General features: G+C 40.4%; 2 protein-coding genes across 4 annotated transcripts in view; one reads left to right on the top strand and one right to left on the bottom strand.

The window, feature by feature from the left end:
- The window catches only part of NDUFAF2 (NADH:ubiquinone oxidoreductase complex assembly factor 2), a 55,932-nt gene extending 40,062 nt beyond the window's left edge, over positions 1 to 15,870 (bottom strand). Inside the window, exon 1 of the mRNA XM_021534352.4 lies at positions 15,630 to 15,870. Coding sequence (XP_021390027.2) covers positions 15,630 to 15,756 — 127 coding nt within the window. The 5' untranslated portion in view covers positions 15,757 to 15,870. The remainder of the gene's footprint in view (positions 1 to 15,629) is intronic.
- A 70-nt stretch (positions 15,871 to 15,940) lies between these two features.
- The window catches only part of ERCC8 (ERCC excision repair 8, CSA ubiquitin ligase complex subunit), a 29,341-nt gene continuing 28,071 nt past the window's right edge, over positions 15,941 to 17,210 (top strand). For all 3 annotated transcript variants that reach the window (XM_021534348.2, XM_021534347.2, XM_085567302.1), the window contains exon 1: positions 15,941 to 16,063. In XM_021534348.2, coding sequence (XP_021390023.1) covers positions 15,987 to 16,063 — 77 coding nt within the window. In that variant the 5' untranslated portion in view covers positions 15,941 to 15,986. The remainder of the gene's footprint in view (positions 16,064 to 17,210) is intronic.

Here is a 17,210-nt window from a genome sequence, read left to right as displayed (position 1 = left end):
TCCCAATCCTGCTGATGGGGGAGGAAGCAAGCACTGCATGGGACTTGGTGGCTGGCTGGGGTTAAACCACAAGCCTCTATAAATTCATACTTGATAACATACAGAACACATGATCTAGCATCAGTGATTTTATTATTAAGTAATGCCTATTTTATCTAATGTATCTATTATACTTAAAGAGTCAAGAAGCTAGATGCTGAAGTCAGACCTGATCTCAGGGTATGTTTGCCAACAGAAGAAAAACAAAAAACAAAACCAATTTTATAGAACAGCTGGTAAAATTTATTTCCTTCCCTCACCCATCTATAATGAAGACACACATTTGCACTTTACACATTTGAACAGGACTCAGTATCACACTGAGTCTGTCTTTGGTTTCCACTGTGCTACTATAACAGATAATTTATTCTCTTCCAGCTCATGCAGTTTCCACTTAATTGTCCATTTACATTTAGGTAGTTGTAGTCCTCCCTCATGTTATGCCACATCTTATTAATAGAGAATGATTTCCTTCATGTGCTCTAAGCCAAGATAATACAGCTACAGGGATTCAAGAACACTTGAGAAGGAATACAATCCCTTTCAGCTAAAAAAAGGACAGAGTCTGCAAGTTGATGTATTTTAATCTCCAGTTCCTTTGTTTTGATTAACAGGGTGTCTAGGTTTGGAAAGATAGGTGTCTGTTAAGGAAGGGAGGGAGCCTCCCCTGAAATCAAAAAAATGTAGACCCCTTCTCTCAGAATTTTAATAAATTTGAAATTAAGGGGGGCTCTCAGGCAAAAATATGGGAGCAGAAATAACAGTTCTTTATTAGGGAAGAAAATGAAAATATAAAATAAACAATGCAGTAAACCAAAACAACATTGACAGAGTAAGGATGCAACCTGCCACCCTGCTGGACAGGGTGTTGGTAGCAGTCCAATTGGAATTGTGGCTGCAGTCCTCCCTGGAGTGTCAGGAGGTGGTTCTGTCAGGTGTGGTTCTGTTGGAGTAGTGATCCTGTAGAAAAGGGTGCAGTCTTCCTCTGAAGAGGCAGTGGAAAAGGCAACTGTTCCTCTGGAAAATCCAGTGCAGAAAAAACTGCTGGTGGGCCAGAATTTCAAGACTGCATGCAGGTAGGAATACTTGGCTCCTCCCTCTGGGTGGAGCATCTCACATAGGATGTTATAGTTCTTATCAATCAGGCAGTGACATCCAATGGTCCATTATCAGCAGATGTCTCCTGGAGGGAGGATTGATTGTGGAAGAGATATGAAAAAACTGCCCATTTAACACAAGACAACTGCCATACAGATGGCAAATGAATACATCTTGCTCCTCAGTCTGGGACACAGAGGTAATGTAAGTTTGTGTTGTCATTTCCATTACAACTCCTTTTAAAGAGTACCACCATTCTGTAAACATGTACCACAGACCAGATTACGAATGCATTCAGTTTGCATGGTAGAATATATGGATGTTGGCAAGCAGTCTGAAACTAAGTTTATATCTAAACTTCTTGCTGTTTAAGACTTTTGATGACAATTCAAATGAATTTTTTCAAGATGCAGAAGTCTTTGGGAACATTTCAAAGCAAAAAAAAAGCATTCAACATAACAGTTTTTCCAGCACAACAGATTCATAAATTTTAGCAAAGAATGGCTAATACAAATGCTTGTAAGCCAGTTTCCATCTTCACTCACCACCTCATTCTTTCCTCTTATCCAAAAAGAGTGGCAAGGTGGGAAACTCAAGAAAGTGCACCTCTAGTCTCATACAGTTCTTCATGGTAAATTCCAGGAACAATAGCAGTAACATTTTGATAGAGTAGGCCCCCTGGCTGAAAACTTAGATCATCTTTTAGATTGGAGAGCCAGTAAAATAGAATCTGCGAGATCTCCATTTTCCCTCAGGTAGAACAACATGAGTGTTTGCCCCTACTCTTTCACTCCCCCAGGACCACACTGGTTGTGATAAGGTGACTCCCTTTCATGGCCAACTAAACAATACCTATACTCTAATCAATTATATAGTAAAATTCAACACAGCCTTTTTTGAGTCATGAGATAGTAATTCATACTAAAATACCTGATGTTTTACATACTTAAATAACTTAAAAATGTATTACTACAAGATAGTTAGATGACTACCCTTCACTAAAGGTACAAGGTCAGAGATACAGTCACAACTTGTAAAAAAAAAAATAGTAAGAGAGTGTCAAGCTGTCACTCAGGAGGCAGGTTAGGATGTGTAACTAGCTGAAGCCCTCTTTCCTTTTCAGATGTAGCTGTAAATGGCTCCAAGGTGCTTGGGTGACACATGCCTATTCCTTTACTTCAACAGCCTGCTCACCAGCTGCTTCAATATTATTAAACCAAATCTAATATACAAAACTAAGTTACAGAACAAGCATATTTTTTTCCTAGTTTTGGTATATTAAAACTATTTTGGTAGGCTGGTATGGTTAGGCATTCAAGACCTCTAGCTTTGATTTGGATTAGCCAACTTTCTTTTACAGAGGGGAAGATATGAACAACTAAGGACATGGTTGAATTAGGCTTATGGACTGTATTGAACTGTCTTATTGCACAGAAGCAACAGAGTAGCAGAAGTCAGTTAACCAATTAATTACGCCAGAAACTAATTAATTACACCTCTTTGAGAATAACTATAATCTGTTTTAGAGGATAGAGTTAGTCACATTTGCAAATGCTGTGCCTGTTGTAAAAGTCTAAAATTGAATATGCCCTGAAGGAGACTGTGCCTCCCTAAATCCTCCCTGCTCTCAGAGGCAAGTCTGGTGTGGAATGGACAAGGACCTCCTCAGAAGCATTACTTTACTATTGTAGAGGATCTGTTCAGAGACCTTTTAGTAGATATTCCGTTGGCAAAAGTTTCTATAAAGCTTGTTAAAATACCCAATTTGATAATCTTCTCTTCTTGTGACAGGGTTAAATGATTTCTTCCAGAACTGAAAAACACTAATATACCTGCCAAAACTTTGTGATCATAGCAACAAATGATAGTAAGCTTCCTCTTTCAGTAAATATTACCACTTCTTTCTCATACAAGAGATTTGTTTTAATCTAAGACAAAACAAAATTCAGAATCTCATTAGTAATCCAATAGAAACACTATATAAGGAGGCATGTGTTCCCCTGACAGTCTTCTAGGTTCCCCCACCCAGCATCACCAGTCTCCCTTCCCACTTTTAGCTCAAAGGTTCCACCTTCTTTCTTTGTCCCATGTTCTTAACTCAGGGAACCACATGCTCAACTTTTTCAACTGAATTAAACTAGCTCAGCAACAGTTCTCATGAATGCTACTATCAGCTTGAAGAAGATAAGGTAAAGGATGAATAAGATCTTTCTCTTTCATCAATTACAAACTCATATTAATCAACAGAGTCAACCTCATTTCACCTTCCGGTTCACAACAGACTCTGGCTCCACTTCTTTGGACATTTTCCCATGCTATTATATATCTGGGTCAGACACAAATCCAGAGCTGCCCATTTTCCAGCTCTGGCTCAGAAATTGCTTACAGAGCATATCTTTTCAATCCAAGATGAAGAAAATGTCACAAAAACCAGGTGATTTCATAAACTACCTGTCATCACCCACTTAATCATTTCAGAAACAACCTAGGAAGTTTTGGCACATTACACTGAACCAGTGTCAATGCTTGTGGATACTGATTCTTGGTTCTTAAATCAGAGATAGACTAAGCAAATTTTTCCCCTGAAATTAGAAAATATCCAGACAGAAATATCTGAGATATTAAAAGTGCATTTTAATATCATTTTAATAATCAAAATGTCTCCATTTTGATCTGAAGAAACACTTACAGAGTTACAGTTATTACTCTGAGTAGTAAAAAAAAAAAAAATCCCAAACAGATAAAATAATAATCACAATTTATTTCCAAAACTACTCTTTTGATTATTTTATAATCATTACATACGTTTAATTTAGATTTTTGCTTTGTATAAGACAACAGTGGCTACGTTTTATTGGTATTACAAATGGGAACTAAGAAAAACAGTATCAGTATTTGCAAAGCTCTACAGATAGGTAAAAATGTAGCCTTTGACTCTTTAGCATTACTAGAATTACCTGGATTAGTAGTTCAACTAGCATTTCAAACTAGAGGAGTCACAGAAAGCAGCCAGCTGGGATTGTTCTCATTCCTGGATGGTTTTTACATCTTGACACAGCTTGTGCCATGAATCAGACCAAGTAACTCCTCTTGCTGAAAAAAATCAGGTTAGACAAGCAACAGACTTAGCACAAGGCTGCACAAACACTTGTAATGAATATTGGAAAGCCGATATGAGCATCCAGAAGAAGGAAGAAGATTGCTGGTTTTTGTCAAAAATACTAGATCAGAGATTTATTTTATCACACAAATAAATATAGATGGCAATTTTACTATAGCTAAATAATTTTGCAGAAAATTGAACTATTAGAAGTTTATTTTTTGGCAATTTTATAGTTCAGTATTTCTATCATATTGCCTAGATCAAGTATTTACAATTTAAACACCAGAACACACTATATGCATTAAATTAGCCATTAAAATACAGAACTCTCTCAATATGTATTTTGCAAAAATGGCAAAAAGTGGAATTCTGGAAGATAAGACATTCTGTCATTGACTTCAAAAGAATAAGTTTTGTCTTATTTCTTATGGAAAACCATTCAAAGTCTGCATTTTGAAAACCTTATGTATTAAAAAAGAAAACAAAAAGATGATGCTGACCATAATCAAGCCATATATTAACAAACATTTCCTAACTGATTAAAAATAGGAAAAGATACATTACAACTGCTTATAAAAGTTGCGTCACTGTATCTGAAACATTCAGGTATAATTCCACAATTGGAGGTTGTTGGCACCATACCAAACTTTTTTTAACGTTTCTGGAGGACCAGTCCATCTGAACCTTTAGTTGTTTCAATATTGTGATGACTACACTAACCAGCACTGTAGCTAACACGGAAAAGCCACCACCTCTAAAGTACAAGTATATAAGGTCTGATGGTTAAACATCAGCTCTAGCACTTTTCAGGCATCTCTAAACAGTTTTATTTTTCTTTGCAGACTCCTGGTACTCTTGCTCTGCCTCAAACCTTCACAACTCTCATATAGCAATGAAGCTCTAGTGCATGAAGCAAGCTTATCTGTTTTTTAGTTTCTTTCAATACAAAATGAAGGCTTGTTGATAAGAGAACAAGGAAAGCTGCTAGATAAAAAAAAAAATCAGGCTAGCACTGAACTTGCTGTGCTTGGCTGTCTTTCTGGTAGTCTGAAAAAGTAGCAGCAAGTGCCACTTGGAGAGAGTGCAGGACCATCAAGCAAACAACACCTACTATGCTTAATTGCAATGTCTTTTAAAATTGCCAAAGGTTTTGGGGGTGTTACGTCCTCCCCCCCCCGTCCAGCCTCCCCCGTCCCATAATTGTTACTGTTAGAAATTGTTTGCTAACAAAAACTGTTAGCAAGTTGCTAGCAATTTGTTTTTCTTTATAAATTAAATAATTCCTCATCATTCCTCATACCTGGTTATGGGAGCAAATGTTCCTTCAGTACCCTGTTATCTGGATGCATCTGCTCCAGATCGGCAGGTCTGCTCTACAGGAGAAAGAGCAGAAGCAGCCAGCAGTCTCCTCTGAGACTGAGTATCAATTTATTGTACTGAAGACGCTGAATTAAGACATGACTTCTAATTCCTCTCTTAAACACTGTACATTCTGAGAAACAGTATCAATATTCAGCTGATTTAAGTTTAAAAATGCAGCAGTAAATTTACTTACCTCCATGATTCACCTTTATACTAATCAAATACAAACTATACTCCTGGATGAATTCCTCCCCTGATTGAAGCAAAACCTTCATGTTGACTGCTATCAGTCTTGCTGTCTTATAATTCAGACACCAAAACATGATATCCAAGTGCTCAATTTTTAATCTGCATTTCTTCATTACATTGTATATCTTCCTGTTACAACTGCTAAATTGGGGTACTCTTGGCCATAAAAGGAGACCAGGTTGGTCAAACACAACATACCCCTCCTAAACCCATGCTGGCTGGGTCTGATACCCTGGCCATCCTGTAAGTTCTGTGTGATGACACTCAGTATAAACTGTTCCATAACCTTATCTGGTACAGTCTGGCTAACTGGTCTATAATTGCCAGGATCCTCCTTCCCACCCGTTTTGTGAATGGGTGTCACACTGGCCAGCTTCCAGTCCTCTGGAACTTCACCAGTGAGCCAGGATTGCAGGTAAATGATGGAGAGCAGCTTTGTGAGCTCATCTGGCAGCTCCCTCATCACCCTGGGATGGATCCCAGCTGGTCCCATGGATTTATAAGAATCCAGCAGCTCAGCAGCCCTTGACTGCCTCCTCTTGGATAACAGGGGGACCATTCTGCTCCCTGATACCATTGATAAATAGTTACGCAGATGAAATTGCAACCAATAATAATGAGTCAATGTGAAAGTTAAAACTCTGCAGACACCAAAGTAAAGCAAAGAACAAGGGTTAGAAGGTGTTCCAGGTGTCAAAACAGATTCCCTTGTAGCCCAAATTTATTTGGATATGAGTTTTTTGAGGGTCTTTTTGTGGTCATTTGGGAACATCCCATTCCTCAAAATTTACTTTTATGGACCCAGATCTTCTGAAAAATCTTCTTTACTTGAGGATATCTCAAATATGTGGTCAGGTCATGATGCACTTCTCTTATCATTTCCTACTCCAGTACTCTGTGTTCTCAAAACTAAGACATCAATTAGTACATATTTATCACTAGTATAAATTAACAATGAAGCACTAGATGTCACATGACTCATTAGTCACAACAGGGAGTTAACACAAGGCCACTGTTAAAAACTGACCTCTGGTATTTGTACTAAGCACTATGTGGTCCAAAATGAAGCACTAATCATGAATATGGGGTCATACTACTGTGTGAGAGTTAAAAGAATTTTCCAACATCTTCCCCCACTGCTGCATAAACTTCTTGAAGAAATGTGACTTATTCAGCAACATCTGTAGTGGATGCTTTGCTCAGTGGACATCCTCCTGCATATTGCTATATATCTTTCCATTCCATCTTTATGTAGTAGTATGCACTAACTTGTTGTCATCCTGGAGTTTGGTATCCCCCTTACAGACACAAAATATCAATCAGCACATGTACTCAATTCCAAAGCTAGTAACACTTTCAGATCCTACAGCACTGACCAATGCCTGCAGAAGGCTGCCAGAATCCACCTTCTTTGACCTCTTCTGAAGATTTCATACTGACTGCAATTCCTGCTGAAGGTGTCTCCTGTTCATTTAGTTGAAAGAGGCTAGTTAAATCACTCCCTCACTTCAAGAAGGATGAAATAACATTGTTTTTCATACACAGCTGGCCATAAACAAGGGACATTTAGAATTTAAGATCTCACCTCCCTATTTCATCATTTCCACTCCTTTGACCTGTCACACTCATTTCTCAATGTTCTTCCTTTCTATGCAACCCCTGTGCCCAGAGCCTGAGTAGGAAACTGATTCTTCCCTTTCCTCAAAGTGAAGTAGTTCTTGTATCGGAAAACACGACCTTAAAACTATAAAGCCCCTGGCAACAGAAACTTTGGTAATTTAAAGATTTATATAGAGCACAATAAACTTATTGCACAAAGCAGAAGCCAGACCTAATTCTTTACCATCTTATCTATTTTTCAGGAGAACCTTAAAAGGTTACAGTGGCCCATAGGGTAGCATGCCAACATTACTCAGCTATTTTTAATCTCATGGTTGCTCAACTGCACTCTTTTGGTGAGCTCTTTTTCATTTTATCTTCTTTTCTAAAATGACAGCACTGGTGGGTAGCCCCAACACTTTTATTTAAAGGCTTAATTTTATTTGCACTCTTATTTTACAGTAACAAACAATTCCTAAAAAAAGATACACCTAATTAGGTACCAGCAAAAATGGACACTGCAAATTTTCACATCAGAATTACAAGTAACAAAGCATGTATTTATACATGCTTTGTAACAAAGCAAATATTTATAATCTTGTTTACCCACATTCACGTAAATAATGTGCTGAAATTAATTATATACACATATTAGAATAAAATATACCTATAGCTACTGCTATTTGAATTCTCTTCTGTTCTGTTCAATCTGTTCTTTCATTTCCCAACATGATTTCAAACCCTAAAACATTAAATATAGGTGATTTGTTCTTTTTATGCATACTAATAATGGATTTTTTCCTCCTTTAGAAGCAGAAAAGTAAATTGAATTCTCCTTGCATTTCAGAATAATGAAACTAAAAGGCATGGAATTTAGTCACAAAGCAGGCATGATGACATACCAACAGTCCTGACTGATCTATTGATCATGTTTGCAACACAACCAGCACTATTACTCTCAGCTCTACAGGTGTTGGCTGTTCAAATCACCATGATTAAAACACTGCTACGATTTTTCTACCTATTGAAAACATCTATATTTTAAGCCCTACACCACCTTTTTCTCTCTATACACTGTAGAAGAGAGTTACTAACACATGGAAATTTTGAATTTTTTTTTACACTATCCGATTTTTTGGCAACCAAAGAAACCTAGAAAAGATACCCACTCAAACCATTACCTCTTCACACACCTCTACTGAAAGAATCAAAACAGCTTTTCAAGCCAAATGCACAATTAACTTACAAATGTACAGCATACGAATGTTAATAGTAGCAGGCAGAATTCAACAAGATCAGCATCTATGTTTAACACCAATATATACACACTGAAGATCAAATCTGGCTGTAGCAAAATCCAAATAATATGCAAGTTATTACCTGTCTGCATGACTACTTATTGCTATTCCTTATTGTTTTTCAAGTCAGAGAGATTAACATACCATGCCTCTTGCCAGTTTGCTTCTGGCAACTAAAAGAAAAACACATGGAACAGATTATCATGAGTGCTCTCATGTGGCACATCCAGGAGAACGAGGGGATCAGGTCCAGATAGCATGAGTTTAGAGAAGGACCTGCTTGACCAACCTGATCTCTTTTTATGACCAGGTGAACTGCTTAGTGGATGAGAGAAAGGCTGTGGATGTTACCTACTCAGACTTCAGTAAAGCCTTCAACACAGTGTCCCATGGCAATCTTCTGGAAAGGTGGCACTTGGACAGATGCACTTACCTCCCTAAAAACTCTGGAAACCTGAGCCCAGGGAGTGGTGGTGAATGGAGTTACATCCAGCTGATGGCTCAATACCAGTAGAGTTCCCCAGGGCTCCATACTGGGGCTGGCCCATTCAATTTCCTTACTGATAATCTCAATGAGGAGACTGAATACACTGTAAGTAAGTTAGCAGATGACACCAAACTGAGTGGGAGCATTATCTCTTGGAGGGATCTGGGCAGGCTGGATCATGAGCTGAGGCCAGTGGTGTGAGGTTCAACAAGGCCCAGTGCTGGGTCCTGCTCCTGGGTCACAACAAACCCAGGCAGCTCCACAGGCTGGGACAGGGTGGCTGCAATTGCCTAATGGAATAAGACCTGGGGGTGCTGGTGACAGCGGCTGGACATGATCCAGGGTGTGCCCAGGTGGCCAAGAAGGCCAATGGCATCCTGGCCTGGATCAGCAATGGTGTGGCAGCAGGACCAGGGCAGGGATTGTCCCCCTGTGCTGGGCACTGGTGAGGCCACACCTCGAGTGCTGTGCCCAGCTCTGGCCCTCACTGCAGGAAAGACACTGAGGAGCTGGAGTGAGCCCAGAGAAGGGCAATGGAGCTGGGAAAGGGTCTGGAGCACAAGTCCTGTGAGGAGCAGCTGAGGGTGTTCATCCAGGAGAAAAGGAGGCTTAGGGGACACCTTGTCCCTCTACAACTGCCTGACAGAAATGGGTAGTCAGTGTAGTGCCATGACTAAAGGAAGTAGCCTTAAGTTGCACCAGGGGAGGTTCAGGCTGGACAACAGGAAGAATTTCTCCATAGAAAGAGCTGTTAAACATTGGAACAGCCTGCCCAGGGAAGAGCTGGTGTCACCATCCCTGAAAGTGTTCACAAAACTACTGGACGTGGCACTTAGTTCTATGGTTTAATTGACATGGTGGTTTTTGGTCGTAGGTTATACTAAATGAACCTGGAAGTCTTTTTCATACCTTCATAATTCTATGTCACTGCAAACAAAGATATTTGTTTTTCAAACATTAATGCTTTTATAATCTGCAACGATCTCTTCAAAGTGTAAATGTTTTGCTATGTAATGTATCACCCAGATTGAAAAGCTATTTTGTCATTCCAGAATCACCGTCCTAGAAAGTAGCAGTCTGCAGTGCAAGTCTCACCTCTGTACAACACACATACACACAATTATTTTAGAACTCTGTTTCTGTATTCTAAAACCTCTCCATAAAGGAATACTCAAGAGAGCTGGCAGTACTTGCTGTTCTGTTTTTGAAACAGTGTTGCCACCACCTGGACAAACCTCTAACTGACAGGTATTGCTGTGGTGTGAGTCTGTACCTGGAAAAAAAAAACAAACTCTCACTTTCTCCATGTAATTATTTCCATAATCAAGAGAACTAAATTGTCTAAAATTTGGTTTTCTATTCATGACTGAATATTCAAATTCTGTATTTCATTAGTATCTTAACATTAGACATGTAAAACTAAAATTTATTAGCTCTTCACCAACATTTGAAAAACTAACTTGAGAAACTATTTTTTTTTCAGTAATATGATGTACAATTATCTGCAGTTCTGAATAATCTGCTTAAAAATGCTTCATACAGTCACAACCAGTTTCTTCTTCAGACTTCACTCCTGTTAGTAAGGAAGCTAACATTCAGACTCAGAAGAAAACCACAGCTGTTATCTGTGAAGATTTGCTTTGGAAATTTGTTGCTTCTTCCCCTCTCTGCCATTCATCATAAAACATTACAGGAAAGTTTCAGTCTAGTCTTCAATAAAAAGCTGTGTTTTATAAAATATTTTGAAGGAAAGTAGAAATTCTACTCTAAACTTCTGATGCACAGGAAGGTGACAGGCTACTACTTAAAACAGGAAACAAGGAGCAACTAAAACTGTCATGGAGGATTCCTTTAGTCTCAACAGAACCTTAAATCTTTCTAACTTTTATTAAAAAGTGCACATACTTCTACTGAAGATGGGATTCAATCAGATATAGGACAATTTATAGATACATAACGCAACTGAATACTTAGTCCTTTTCTTTATATAGATTCTTATTTCATTATGTTTGGTTTGTTGAGAATTTACTGCACAAGATACAGGCTTATGCGAATATGAGCAGGCATTTCACATGAAGAAAACGTTTCCCACAGAAGTCAGTGCTTGCATTCAATTATTTGCAACAAAATTTACCACTGAAACTTGATAATGCCACATGTATTGCTCAGTGATATTTGATAAGAGTACTGAGAAACTTTAGCTCTTAGCATCAGAAGCTTAGGCCGCATATGGCCCCCAATGCAAAGCTTGTGCAACCTATGGAATACAGAATGCTTCCTGCTTTTTCCAGCAATTCCTGGTAAGCTGACAGTCCAAATCAAGTCAAACCTGAGTCTGCTGCTCCCATAAAGAGAACCTTAAAACTTAAGCCACACTTTTAAACACTCGTACATCATCTTTGAAATAAACTGATTTCTTGATGATAACTTACTGTTCTTACAAAAATTTGTATATGGTGGTACTTTATTAATTTTAACTCATTTTAACTCTTAATCATTACAATACATAAGAGTGAAAATGGAGATATTGAAAATGTGCAAATATAACCCGCTCATTAATCAGCCTTTTAATTAGAAATTTATATACCAGATCTTGAGTATTTAGAGACCCTTATCTTCCTGCATTTTTAAACTTAAAATGCTTATTAAGAGTCTTTATAAATTATTTTCAATTGAAAATGGAATCAGCTATTTCCAGCAAGATATATTTGGTTGTAATAAATGCATAAACTGTATGAGGAACTTGTTTTTCAATTTAAAATATATGAACACTTTAAGTACCACTCCATGTTCTACTGTAAGAACAATTACTCATGTACCAAAGCTATGGCAGTGGCCTGGCAATATGTTATATAATAAGAAAAATAAATTACTTACATTGATAAGTCTATTCTGGTTAGTGAAATACTTGTCCAAGATTCTGAAATGAGTCATCAATCACCACTACTTACTATGTTGTTGAAGGTGTGACCTGACTTTCAAGATGATAGTTTTTTTCCCACTTGAAAATAAAAATTCTTGATAAACAGTAATGTACCTAGTCTCAAGTTTCATGCTTTCAGGAACTTAACTACCCTAATTTTCAATTCTCCCATATTCCTGTTGACAGTGTTGTTCCTTTTTTAGGATCTTTCCCTTTTATGTTGGCAATCAAAATTTTCTTAACTCTTTTTTTATTTCCAGCCATTATTTCTTTACTGAATCTAATGACTTCTTCTCATAGTCTAGGGACTTTAAACATTCACTTTCTCTCTTTCAAGAGAAATAAGACAACAAGACTGAAAGAGCATTATTTTACATCCTTCCTCTGTTCCACTTCTGAAGGCCAATCCTTTCTTTGCAGAGAACTAAAATACTCTTGCAAACTCATATTCTCATTAGAACATTTTGAATGAAGGTAAAACACATGTTAAATCAGTATTCACACATCATTAATGCTTCTTTAGTCTCCACAATTATTCCCTTCATCCCAAAGAACCTAATTACTCAGAGACAGGCAAAATCAGGAACTCAAGATGACTCTCCTATGATGACAGAGGTAAAGGTGGTTTCAGGGTAAAGTTGCTACACCTTGAGTTTGACCTGGACATTCAAGACTAGGATATTGGTGAGACTATACCTACTGTAGTGACTTGAATCAAAGCATGTGCAGTTTTGTTAATCCTGTATTGCCTTTATTTACCACATGCTGATTTGGATTTCAAAGTAGTTTTTGAATGCATAGCTTACCTTTTTTTTAAGAAGAAATCCTCATTTATAAAACATTTTGAAAAATAACAGCATATTAGGTGCTGTGGCAATGTGAAAGCCATACTTGCAGCATATACATAAACATTTTGTATCCCCCAAAGTCTATATTCAGATATTCAGTCCTGGAAAACAGACTAAATTTAAGAAGCAAACTCTCTTAATCACAGATGATGGAGGCATAAGGAAACTCAACATCAATGACCTGCTCCTACTTTTCCCTACTACAGACAAGGCTTCAGGTTCCAAAAGTGTTTTGGACTCTGAACTCCATGTAGAAGAGCACAATTCACAACAGACAGAAAGAAAACATTAATCCTTTGTATCACATGGAATTATTTCTGTGCCAAACCCCAGCCAAAGACCAGGGCAGGCCAAAAGAATGGTGTCAGATGGCTTTTGATCAAAGCAGAAGGTGGCACAGACACTGCCTACACTATTTACTCTCATCTCCAGCTTAAGGTGGGTGAGATGTTGGTCTGAAACAAAGCCCAGCCTGTCCTGACAGACCTACCCTGTCTAAGTGAAGAGAGAGAAACCAAGACCTTCATTTTTTGTACACTCTGCAATATACTGGATCAAAATCCAGTACAGTACAAAGGGATCAAGCACATCAGGCCTGGCACTGTGATAGACCTACTCAGTCCTCCCTGAATCCATAGGGCAGACAGCAAAGCATGGTGCAGAGGCACTGCAGTGATCTTGCAGTGAAACGGGCACACAACATCTCACTGGTCTCATCTACAACTAGTTTTCTTTCTAGTGTTGTTCCAATCCTGCACTGGTCTCTATATGGTTAGGACACTGGGTGAGCTACGAATTATATATGCAGCAGATCTTCCTAATGTACTATAAATAATGCTGTCCAACACTTGAAAAGAGAGCATTGCTTTCTCAACACTTTTAAATTCCTAGTTTCTTTTAGAAACAAATTGTCAGAAATTTTCGGTGCACATTTTAATTTCTATAGACCTTCCTCAATCTCTATTACCCTCGCAACCCATATCTTTACACTTCTTTACCAAATTATTAAAGCCCACAAATGCCAGGTGTGATCCTGTTTGTACAGTACAGGATGCTGTTCAAAAGTGCTGTGAGAGGCAGTTAGCTGCCACCACCCACAGCAGTGGCTGCAACCATCTGTAATCACTTCACTAGCATCAGAATGATTTTTCTCATCAGTCACAAGCTTGAGGGAGAACTGGCATACTTTCCTGCTCTGCAATAGATGAAACATCTTTTCTTTACTGGCAGCACAAGGATGACCATTTACAGAAGTAAAGGCATAAATTACAGTGGAAATGAGTCACCAGTATGTGGGGAAATAGAATCTCCTACATCCAAGTAACCCCAAACTACAAAGGTCAGGGAGCACTGTATCTTAAAACAATAATGAACATTCACAAGGAAGTCAATTTTGTAAGGAAAGTGGATGTTAGTCTGTCAACTAGAAACGGAGGAAGAAAATAGGTATCCAAACGAAGAGGTCACAGAAATGAAATTTGTAACAGTATAATACTTTGATACATGTAGCACTACAGAAAAAGCAACTTTTGAACACTTTCATTAAAAAAATCGCATAAATTTCTTCTTTGATAGCAGAAGGCATGCTTATTTCTTTCAGAGTTCTGTCATGCTGCTGATGCTGAGTGATTAAGGTTTTTCAAATCAAGCTAAAGCACAGTGACAAATATTCGGAAAAAAAATCAGAATTTTCACAAGCTGTATTTTCACAAAGTCACGGCAGTAGAACTTCCCATATGAACTCTCGTATTCTCCATGTACATACAGAATAAAGGCATCTGAACTCCTGAAACACAGGCAGAAACCTAGAAAAGTATTTTCTACAGGAGTGGGATAAATGTATATGTAAGAATTAATTTCACATAATTACATAACTAGTTAGGCTGGAAAAGAACTCTGAGACCATCCAGTGCAACCAAATACCAAACACCACCATGTCAACTCAACCATAGAACTAAGTGCCACGTCCAGTGGTTTTGTGAACATTTTCGGGATGGTGACACCAGCTCTTCCCTGGGCAGGCTGTTCCAATGTTTAACAGCCCTTTCCGTGGAGAAATTCTTCCTGTTGTCCAGCCTGAACCTCCCCTGGTGCAACTTGAGGCTCTTTCCTCTAGTCGTGTCACTGGTCGCCTAAGACAGGAGGCCGACGCCTGGCTACCCATTTCTGTCAGGCAGTTGTAGAGGGACAAGGTGTTCCCCCGGAGCCTCCTTTTCTCCAGGATAAACACCCCCAGCTCTATCAGCTGCTCCTCACAGGACATGTGCTCCAGGCCCTGCCCCAATTTCACTGCCCTTCTTTGGACTCTAGGTTTTACAATCTTATGCAGAAGCGCTCCGAATTACTAAGAAGAGCAAATAATTGCTGCCTACCCACATAGTACCGTCTGCGCTCTGAAACCCTCCAGTGAGAGGCTTTACGGTTTTTCTGGCATTAGAGCACCAAAAACCCGCACGTGTTTCCCGATGCGCGGCACTTTCCTTCCCGCTCCCGTTCAGCCGCTATAATTTGTTATCAGCCGCTATAATTAGTTATTAGCCGCCTTCCAGCCGCCCCGCCGGCTGCGGACAGTGGCGCAGGGCACGGCCGCCCCAGGCCCGCCCGCCGCCGCCCCGGCGCGTACCTGCGCGGCTCTCGTGCTTGGGCACCCGGTAGTACTTGTTGCCAAACTGGTCGGTGCCCACCAGCTCCTTGGCAGGGCCCACGAACCGCAGCCGCAGAGCGCGGAGAGCCTGCCAGGCGCGGCTCATGCCGGGATCGCACGGGAACACGGACACGGGGACACGGACACGGGGACACGGACACCGGGACAGGGACACGGCCCCGCCGCCCCGCGCCAGCCGGGGCGCAGCGCCGGCGGGGGCGGGGCGCGCCAGCAACGCCGCTTGCCATTGGCGCGGGCCGGCCCGCCCCGAGCCAATCCCGGCCGCACCTGCCGCAAGATGGCGGCGCGGCGCGGAGCGGGCCGGGCGCTCCCGCCATGTTGGGGCTCATGGCTGCTCGCCAGGCCGGGCTGGACGACCCCGCGCGGCTGCGCCGGGCCGAGCGCACCCGGAGGTACCGGGGCCGGGGCGGGTGTCCCTAAGCGGGGAGGCCCCGCAGCGGCAGCCCCTGGCTCCGCCCTGCCGCGCTGGCGCGGCCCGGGGCGGGGTGAGGGGCCGCGCTGCCGCAGCCCCGCTGTACGCGCGGGCCGGGGCGCGGAGCCGCAGTAGCCTCGGTGTTTGTGTACGGGGAGCCCGGCTCTGGGCGGAGTGTGCACAGCGCAATCTGCTGTGCCTCGCTCCCTGCACCTCGGAGTTGCCGCCCTCGCGGTTCCTGCAGGGGGTTCCATTCCGTGTGCGGCTGTGCTCCGCTTGTGAGCGCACAGGTGTTCGTGATTCTCCTGTGCCCTCGTCTGCTCGTCCTTCCTTCTCCCAAACCCGGCCTTTTTGGCAAGTTGAAGAAGAATCAGATGCAGGGAGTTTCTTAACAATTTTTGTGGGAATAGCTGGTAGCATAGACGGATTTGTTAATATTCCCTGCTAAAGGTTATAATGTGATATTTGTTCAGTACTAGGCAGTCTCCTTTGCAGATGTATTTCAAGATAAATCGAATAAAGCCTACCTTAGTTCAATTACTCACACAACTTCTCGATCTATTTTGGTGATTTATGGCTTGATGATGCTGTATATAATTGTAAAACAAACATTTAAAATTGAAATTAATTTTGGTAGCTCAGGAAGGTTGTTTCTGGGTGTATTTTGACAACACAGTTATGTCCCTCTGTGCCCTCAGCTCTCATGTTGCGTTCAGTGTTAAGAACGGTAGCACACTTGGTGGACTTAACCTTATTTGGACAATTACCTGCTTAGCATTTCCCATCTGAAACTCTTTGACTTTAAAATAAAAAAATCTGTAATCTTAAGTGGATTTTATTTATTGCTGCATTTTGAAGTCATATATTTTAACCCATTTCTACAGGGTGATTTCTTGCTTCTTGATATTCCATATGGAGCTCAAAGGTTTTAAATTGGGCATCTTGTGTATGTCAGAATTCTTATTCTAGGTGAATTCTCACGTAATTATTTTTCACATAGTTTAAGAGAGCCTAAAGAATTTACTGCTTTTACAGCATGTCTACAGGCCCTATGATGTTGGGGACCTGCCTGTAGCAGCCTAAGGTTCTCACATCAGGATTTTTTCCTTGAGCTGAAGATGAGTAGG

The sequence above is a fragment of the Lonchura striata genome, chromosome Z (genome assembly GCF_050655825.1).
Source record: "Lonchura striata isolate lonStrDom1 chromosome Z, ASM5065582v1, whole genome shotgun sequence".
Classification (NCBI taxonomy): Eukaryota; Metazoa; Chordata; class Aves; order Passeriformes; family Estrildidae; genus Lonchura; species Lonchura striata.
This window is presented reverse-complemented; position numbering and strand designations above follow the sequence as displayed.